The 9,330-nt window shown below is 32.3% G+C and overlaps 1 protein-coding gene across 20 annotated transcripts; it reads left to right on the forward strand.

Moving 5' to 3' along the window:
- Window positions 1-2,517: 2,517 nt before the first annotated feature.
- LOC140175290 (uncharacterized) lies at window positions 2,518-7,591 on the forward strand. Of its 20 annotated transcripts, none has more exons than XR_011865503.1 (12): window positions 2,518-2,881; window positions 3,073-3,133; window positions 3,457-3,765; window positions 4,221-4,322; window positions 4,416-4,513; window positions 4,631-4,679; window positions 4,768-4,854; window positions 4,978-5,044; window positions 5,209-5,301; window positions 5,391-5,512; window positions 6,958-7,159; window positions 7,255-7,591. XR_011865503.1 is itself a non-coding variant. In XM_072202679.1 (10 exons), exons 7-10 carry the CDS (start codon window positions 4,644-4,646, stop codon window positions 5,723-5,725), a joined length of 318 nt encoding a protein of 105 aa, XP_072058780.1. In that variant the 5' UTR covers window positions 2,542-2,881; window positions 3,073-3,133; window positions 3,205-3,269; window positions 3,457-3,765; window positions 4,221-4,322; window positions 4,416-4,513; window positions 4,635-4,643; the 3' UTR covers window positions 5,726-5,879. The 20 variants fall into 20 exon arrangements, 2 of the variants coding, with proteins under 2 accessions (XP_072058779.1, XP_072058780.1); XR_011865502.1 differs by having other exon boundaries at window positions 4,635-4,679; XR_011865513.1 differs by lacking the exon at window positions 6,958-7,159 and adding an exon at window positions 3,205-3,269 and having other exon boundaries at window positions 2,542-2,881; window positions 4,635-4,679; window positions 4,978-5,067.
- Window positions 7,592-9,330: the final 1,739 nt, after the last annotated feature.

Here is a 9,330-nt window from a genome sequence, read left to right on the forward strand (position 1 = left end):
AGACAATTATTTATATTTATAATTAAATAATTTTTTACTAAGTGTTAACAATTATAATTTTGTTAGATAAAGTTAAGAATGGTATTTCGGTTGTAATTAATTGTTAAGTATAATTTTTATTTAAAATAAAGTATTATTTCATTTAAACTATACTATTATAATTATAATTGATTATACATTAGAGTATTTCTAATGTTAGTTCTAGTTTTAGTTTCATGTTGGATTTTACAAAAAATTTGTGAGATCATATATTATAAATAGTGATTTGAAATTCAAAGCGAAAATTTGTTCCTCCAATACTCAATTTTAGTTTACTTAGAATTTATATTTTTTTAATTATTTTCTCAATATAATTATACGAATGATAAAATTTTATTAGTTCTTCATCAAAATGATATTGTATCTTTAAGGTGAATTTAGAATATGATTTAATTTAAAATTTTTGTTTGTACATATAAATAAATGATAATTAGTGATATGATCGAATAAAAAATTGAATATCATTTAAACATCAAAAATCAATATGTTGTTAAAATTAGATATATATGTCAATTAGTAATTATGGTTTAGGTTATTTAACATTATAAAAATTCATAGATGAACTTTTGAATTTGTATTAATATTTGATTTGTGGATATAAAAATAAGGGAAAAAGACAGATAGGTCCCTGACTTTTTAAACTTTTGACAAATACATATCTAACAAAATTTAAATACAAAAAAGTTCCTGACTTTAACAAACGGAAAATAATTTAGTCCTTCCGTCTATTTGCCTCTCATACACCTAACGGAACTGGCTGACGTGGCTGAAACGGTGTACAGGTGTCCGTTACGGTGCCACGTTGAAAGGGAAAAAAAGTTCGAAGGACAAATAAGTCCTTGACGTCATTTTACAAATAAAGTTCGAAGGACAAATAGGTCCTTGAGAATTTTTTTTTTCATTATACTTCTATTATGCTTTTATTATGAGAATTTAGTTTATAAAATTAGGCTAATTTTTTTTTGTATGAAAAAAATATTGGTGTTTTTGTTGAAAATAGGAGAATGTAGTATAATTATAGATGTGTGAATTTTTTTGTGGGAAGTCAACACGTGGGGGGCGTGGTGCAACACGTGGGAGGCATGGTGAACACGTGGCATCATTCTGGCCAACACGTAGGGGCGTGTTGAACACGTGGCAGCATCTTAGCCAACACGTGGGGGCGTGTTGAATAATTTTCACAATACTGTGATACACTTCAAATGTCAATATTCAACCAAAATATCCAATTTTCTTTCCATATTAAAAATAATTTCTGATAAAATTATGCTTGTATTTTGAAATCTAGTTAACTTGTTTTATTCTACAATTTAAATTATTTGTATTAAAATTGTAGAAATTGGGCTTGTTATGTTTCTACTCTTTTTTTAAATTGCATTAGTCTAGTTTTAGTGCATTTGTGTATTATATTAGAATTTGTTAAATTGCATTAGTTCAGTTTTCATCATACCAGTGACATTAGCTAGCATCAGTTCATTTATGCATCAAGTTAGCATTAGTTCATTTGTGCATCATTCATGTATTAAGTTAGCATTAGTGCATTTGTGTATTATATTAGAACTAGTATTTTTATGCATAATAACATTACGAGAATATATTTTTTTTAAATTATAGTTCACTTTGTTCTAACAGTATAAATTATGCATGACACAAAAAATTTATAAAATCAAACTACTTTTACAAAAAAGTCGTAAGTTGACAAAAGTTTTTGACTAAGAAGACCAAGATATCTGCAGATAAAAAATTAAATAATAAGATTTTTAGTTATTATTTTTATATGAAAAAGTGTAATTTTTTATTAGTAATTAATTTTAACATTCGTTATCTAAAATTTAAAATAATTTAATGTGTATAATTTTACATTTAAAATATTTTAATTGTAAAAAATATCGAATGATATATTTTGATTTGTCAAATTACTAATATAAAATGTAATTATATATAGAGTAAAAATAATAGAGAGAAATATAAAAATGGAGAGAGGTAGATGAGAGAATTTAGGAAATGAGTTTATTAATTTTGAAAAAAAAATTCTCAAGGACCTATTTATCCTTCGAACTTTATTTGTAAAATGACGTCAATGACTTATTTGTCCTTCGAACTTTTTTCCCCTTCCAACGTGGCACCGTAACGGACACCTGGACACCGTTTCAGCCACGTCAGCCAGTTCCATTAGGTGTATGAGAGACAAATAGACGGAAGGATTAAATTGTCCTCTGTTTGTTAAAGTCAGAAACTTTTTTGTATTTAAATTTTGTTAGGAATATATTTGTCAAAAGTTTAAAAAGTAAGAACCTATTTGTCTTTTTCCCTAAAAATAATTTGCAATCAACAAAATATCACTCGAAATTCCTTTTTATTCTTTCATTAAGACACAAATAACAAAAAAAATAATAAATTTTTTTTTTTAAAATACTTTTATTATCTACCTTTTCTTTCAAACTATGGTAAATACTAAAGCAGTTCCCTTTAATCTTTGGGAAAACTCCAATCCCAAGTCCTAACAAATTTGCATCAGAATGACTAATCCTAACCCTAAACCCAACTCCAACCCTAACCCCAACCCCCTTTGCAAATTCCCAAATCTATGTGGTTGATGGGGTGGCTACTAGTGACATTGACGACGTGGACCTATATTCCTCTCTGCTTGCCTTGTTCCTTCTTCTGCGTTGGTACTCATCTTTGCTCGTGGGACCTGTGCTCGCGTTCTTCTCTAGTGGGAGTCTTCTACTCACATTCTTAGTCTCTCTGCCTTTGAAGTCTGAAGCCTTGTCCCCCTGGGTGCTCCCGTGCTTGTTCGTCAACTCTCATGGTTGCTAGAGAACATCGCGAGTCACTTCAGGTAGGCAGTCTCTGTTATTATATTTCTGGCTTTTCATTGTGTACTGTCTATTTGCTACTGGCTTTCTATTATTCTTATGTGTAATGGTTTTATTGGTTTAGGTTTTAATAGTTTTCTTCTTGAATTATTTGAAGAACAAAAGTAAAGTTGCTCCCTGATCATTTACATGATTCTTTTGGCATTTGAAATAGTTGAATGTTGATAGACTGTGTTGAAGCAGGGCAAAGATTGCTGTCAAGCTAAAATATTGAGGTATGCTTCGAACACGAACATCTCAAATCATTTTTATTTTCTTCTACTTCCTTTAATTTTTTGCCCCTTAGGTGACAAAAGAAAAGACGGGGATAGAATCGTTGCACTCCAACAATTAATGTTGCCATTTGGAGAGGCGAGTTTTCAAAAGAGTTGTGATGAAATCTATTTCTATTGTCTCATTAGATGTTGTTATGAAATATATTTCTATTTCTATAGTTTCTATTTGGTGTATCTCCTGATGCTCTCGTTTGTATTTCAAGAAAACAATTTCTTTTAGTGATTCCCTTACACGGTTCGTTCGAACCATTGTTGTTGAGTAGATACGTGCTTTATCCTCCACAATAAGCGACTAGGGAAAAAAGATCGATGCAATCCTGTCTATTGTTTCACCTGGACCCAGATCTGTTGCTTATCATGATGATGATGCTAATGAGTGATAGCTCATACAATCGCAACAAAAGCTCCATTGCATCGAAAATCATCAAGGTGTCATTTTGGCTTGAAAGCTCGAACCAGATTGCAAACCATCTAGTCCGTTGAGTGATAATGAAATCAGCGAAAACGTTGGCTTGAAACGGCATACGAGTACCACTAAACGCAGAGGTCAGAAAGCAACATCATCGATTAAGGTTAGAAACTCAATTAATTGGCTTAATTTGGATGTTCATCTTCTGACATGGGTTTTTTCCCTAAATAAGCTGAAAACACTAGAGAAAAAAGGGTTTTACTTCCCTTTTCCGATTCACAAAATCCTAAAAATAACAATAAAAACCAATCAACCCCTGTGGTATGTAGATAACATCATCTCACTTTCAATTTTATTTAAATTATTTCTGATGATTTGATGTGGAAAAAATGAAATGAAAGTAAGATTTCATGATTTTAGGACAAAATTGAAAAAAAAAATAACTAAATTAAGCAATTATAAGTACTTAATCAAAGGCGTTACATTCCTGTGATTTACTCTTAAAGGAACATGAAATATCTATAAACAATATTTAAATAGGCGAAAGAGATTATTCGTTAATTTTTTCAATTTTTTTATGTTAAAAATCCTCTCTGACGTAGAAGTTGCATCTTGTAGAAGAAAATTCCCACACGTGGAGACTTTAAACTACAGCGAGGACGTCCATGGCTATATGAATCCCATGATTTGGTGAACATATATGGTGATGAGATACCTACGGTAATATTCCCCTCTTTCCCACATATCTTGATGCATTAAGTACTCTGTGTCTTTGTTTTAAATACTTATACATGTTTCTATCCAAATTGATAGTGCTTGGAGGTGACATTTAGGCCAACATCGGAAATGGTTTTCATGGGGACTGAGTTGGCTATTGTTGCCTATATCTTTGGAACTGATTATGACCCCAAGTAGGTCATTTCTACTGATTTTGGAGCTTTGGAATCAAACACTTATTTCATGAGATATAACTTGTGAGTTGTTATTAATAGAGAGATTCTTGTGCCTAATGAACATTGTTGTGGAAGTTAGGAAGCATTGATGACCCTTTGTCCGAAAAATTGGGTTGGAGATAACGTAAGTCATGAAGTAATTCATGTGATATACCTTTTTGACTTTGTTGAATTTGATTGATGACTGACAATTTCTAGCTTGTCAAATGTAGGTTTTGAATTTGATGGCATCAATTCTTATGAAACATGCAGCGGTTATAGTGGAAGGCAACAAATGGTTCCTCCCAACCACTTTTGCTGTAAGTTTCTAATGGCATAAATAATTTTGCTTTTGATTATGGTGATTATTTATTTATTATCCCAAAATAGTTTGGAGTAAGCTTTGATTTCATATTATTCTTGTTATTGTTAATATCTTGTAGCAAATAGCACTCCAACAATGACATATTTCTGTTGGAACAATGTAATACATCAAAACAAACTTTATGGGTAAGGTTGAATACCTCTCTAAGGTAATAGATTATCTTGATGAGTTATTTCAACTGTGGTAAAAAAATAATTAATTCTTTTTATCCTTGTAACTAATAAATGATTTAACCTATTGACACAGATATACGTACCTATTAATGTTAAAGATCATTGGTTCCTTGTAGTTGTGAAAAAAAAGTAGCGGGTTGATTACATATCTAGACTCTCCAAAGTGCTCAAAACAAAGGCACGAGAGGATGAATGCAATATATGATGTGGTGTGTTCAATGGACTTTTAACCTTCAAAAACATCTCTGTTTTGATTGTGAAACCAATTCCATGTCAAACTCATTTCTTTGATTTTCAGATTTCTTTCTTAGAGAATCTACTATTGGACTATTGGTTTTACCAATTGGATAATACTAAAAGACCGATGGTTTCAAAGTTCAAATTTCAAGAGCCAGAGGTGCCCCAACAAGATGCTCAATCGTAAGTATCATAAATCAATTACCTAAGCCATGATATAATTTAGGACTGTACATACTATGTAAGTTAAATGCTTAAATTTAATTCTTTGATGGAGGAGGCATTAATTTGTTGTAAAAATAATGAAACTCTTATTTTTTAAGCAATGACTGTGGTGTGTGGGTTGCACAATGGCAGACACTGTCATCTATGGCGGCGTGGTGCCATACCAGCTAGGAAGCACCGATATGACACGGGATACGAACACGACACGACACGGATACGCCGACACGTTCTTTTTATAAAAAATTGGATACGACACGTTTTAGGATACGTTGTGAATTAAAATTTAAATAATATATTAAATTAATAAAATATCATATTGTAAATATAAGAGTGAATATAGGGATGGCAAGCGGGAAAGCCCGCCCCGCCCCACCCCGCCTAGTGAGGCGATCCTAGAATCCTAACCCGTCCCGCCTAACTGCGGGCTGGCGGGCTGGCGGGCTAAGCCCGTCAAAGCTTCTCTTTTTTTTTTACTATTAACTACTAAGTAATATATATAATTTTACAACCATATTAATAAATTTATAATTTCTAATGGCATAAAAAATTATATTTTTTATATTAACAAACATTAAAGTCTTTGTAATTATAAATATCTAATAAATATAATTATAAACCAAATTTTCATTCAAAATATAAGTATAAATATTCTCTCCAAAGCAAAATAAACATAATCTAAAACATAATTATAAATATTGTCTCTAAAATAACATAAACATAATTCAAAACACTCAATTTTTATCTTCATACTCTTGTAAGTTAGGTTTTGGCAAAAAATTACAAAAATACTCCCTCACTAAAAAAAACCTTAGCCTAGCAGGGAAGTTCTCCCCGTCCCGGCAAAGCCTGCCAAACCTCGCGGTTTAAGCGGTGCGGGTTAGGCGGACTTTTGCTATTTGGCGGTCCCGATTTTTTAGCCCAGCCCGCCTTTTTTGGCGGATTACGCGGACTGGCTTGACGGGTTTAGGCCCGTTTGCCACTCCTAAGTGAATATAATTGTATAAAAAATCTTAAAATTATGGAATTATTAAAAAAAATAAAAAAATTTAATCTACTCTTACCATTTCGCTAACAGAAAATGTATCAATTTCTTCTCCTCCAAGTCCATCATCTGCAAACACCACAGCTTCTATCATCTGCAAACACAACGCACCACATAATGTAGTTCTTCAGTTTGTCTTCAACCTCTGTATTTCTATTCTTCTTCTTCTTCAATATAACGCAGAGAACCAAGAACGGCTAAGCTAGTGAGAAATCATAAATAGATTTAGGTTTTGATTTATTAATTATTTTACTTTTAAATTTAAATTTTGATTTGTTTTAATTTTAGAATATTTTAAAATTAGAAAGAAAAAATTGGTTAATCGAGCCATAAAATCACAAGATCAATTGGAGATTTGCAGTCTAGCAGAAAGATCCGTCTCATGAACATCTGAATCGGGTCAGACTCGTTCGGATTTGTGACCGTTTGACCAAAATTCTGCACTGCAAGAAGACACGCCGCCGATACGCTCATTTGAAGTATCCACCGCGTGTCGGTGTCGGATTCGTGTCCGACACGAATATGCCGGCACCATGAGAAAATCCGTACTTCATAGCATACCGGTATGATCACATGTCCAAGTTTCATTATATGCTACAATTTTTTTGTTTTTATAACATCTAAATTTAACGATGGAGGTATACGACTTCAATATTAGGTGGTCAACGAATGCAGCAGAGTAAGGATGGCCATAGACTTGGTGTATGGACCTCACAATCTAAGGAGAGAAGACATTCAAAGACTTGCTATTGAAAATTGGAATAAGAAGATGCCAAAGAATGTCACTTAGTCTTAGGATGTAATCTTTCAGAGTCCATGTTAAAAACTATATAATTTCTAAAATTGTGGAAATGTAATTATCCTTATTGCCTTGTGTTTTGTCACTGCTAACCCCTATAATGGGAGAATTTTTATGCCCGAAAGTGATGATGACATGATTAGTATATCTAAATCTAAGTGGGTTCTTCATTCTAATAATTATAGTTTCATAGGCATGAATGTTTTGTCTTTCAAATTTTACTTTTACAAGTAAGATGGTTCAAATAAAAACTAGTTCAAATACCTATTATAAATACTTGATAGACTATTCAGATTAAGATGTACATTTGGATTGGTTTCTTTACTTTATTTTCATAAGTACTTTTTCGTTACAAAAATGCTTTCGCAATTGAATTGGTTCGTTCAATATTTTTCAGCAAAAAGATTACTAGAAAAATCATGTTGCATTTGAATATACAACATAAAAAAAAAGCATTGTTGAAGATAATTCCATAGATTTTACAAGTCATGAACTCATGGTATTATTTTATCAGTGTGGCTGATCTAAACATCTAAATAATAAAGTAGAAACTTTGAAGATTTCTTTACTCAATTACCAGGGAGTGTTACTGTCCACAAGAATCTCCGTATCAAATATTTGAACACAACCATTAGAATTCATTGAACCAATACTGTGAGTACTGAGTACAATACATTTAACAAAAATAAATTACAATAGGACAAAAATTTGCACAGTTCACATACTAACAACATTGGAATGGTTCAGCAAGGTAATGTAGCATCCCAGAAGCAAAAAGCTCATCTACTTCACAAATTAAGTTAATTTTCACTATTGTTTCAAGGTATTCCTAGCTTCCATGACCTATATAAACATATCAATAGTTATTTCTGTAATTATGAAGAATTATTTTGTAATGGATAAAGCACAAAATACAAATAATGTTTACATGTAAGAGCCATTGATGCCCAATATTTTGCAGAGTGGTTGGTTGGCTACTCCACCCTGTGGCGTTAGAAATAAGTTACTAAGAGTTGGATAAAATTGGACCCCTGAAAATGCTCTTGTACCCGCCAGATTCGATTGAGAACCCATGAGCTTAGTACTAGACTCTGTAGTACAGTTGCGACCATTATTCTCACTCCTAGTGGCACCAAGAGGATCTTTTGTTGCCTATCAAGCATGTCAAATAAATAAAAAATAATTCACTACAACCTAATGTCACATTTTCTTAATTTTTACATCTATAAATAGATGAAATTACACAAACAAAATATTTAACCATGCTAAGAGAATAAATATGATTAACATACTAATATGAAAATAATTGATCAATTTTTTTCAACAAACAAAATTTAGCAATCATTGCGTAAATAACCTCATCTGTGTCTGTACATCGAGAAGGGAGATGGTCATGGCTCCGGTCACCTTCATCAACCAACTTTGGACAATGCCTCTTTGTATGACCCTTCACGAAGCAATTTGAACATGACCTTTTCCTAGTTTCATTCTCCTTGAGTTTGGGTGCACCTTTAGTCATAGCGACACATGGATCACCAACAAATTTAGCAGCAGGATGCAATACATCAGTAATCCCATTTTGCATTTTATTGCTGCACCTTTTCTCTAGATCTTTGGTCCATCTAGTAACTTCATTCATCGTATCACCAAAAAGTGGAACTTCTTGAGCCATAAGGAATGACATCCACATTGTGGCAACTGACATAGCACCATATCTCATTAAAAAACCTTTCTCAACATCATTTGCAGTGCTTTTGACTATTTGATCATTAGTATACTTCTTTGCATCTCGGGTCCATCTTTTTAGAATTAGAGTTTCTGGCAATTCATCTACATCCTCTCATCTCAGCACACACAACATACGACTACAAGGATACCCTTCATGATCCCAATGACAGCATTCACACTCCAATTTCTTCTCATTGCGATCATATA

The sequence above is a fragment of the Arachis hypogaea genome, chromosome 9 (genome assembly GCF_003086295.3).
Source record: "Arachis hypogaea cultivar Tifrunner chromosome 9, arahy.Tifrunner.gnm2.J5K5, whole genome shotgun sequence".
In the NCBI taxonomy this organism is placed as follows: domain Eukaryota; kingdom Viridiplantae; phylum Streptophyta; class Magnoliopsida; order Fabales; family Fabaceae; genus Arachis; species Arachis hypogaea.

Excerpts from the sequence above, each read along its gene's own strand:
- LOC140175290 (XM_072202678.1), top strand. The coding sequence starts at position 4,644 with ATGACCCTTTGTCCGAAAAATTGGGTTGGAGATAAC. Across the intron at positions 4,680-4,767 it reads AAAATTGGGTTGGAGATAAC|GTTTTGAATTTGATGGCATC; the intron begins GTAAGTCATGAA and ends TGTCAAATGTAG. Across the intron at positions 5,513-5,686 it reads CCCCAACAAGATGCTCAATC|ACACTGTCATCTATGGCGGC; the intron begins GTAAGTATCATA and ends GCACAATGGCAG.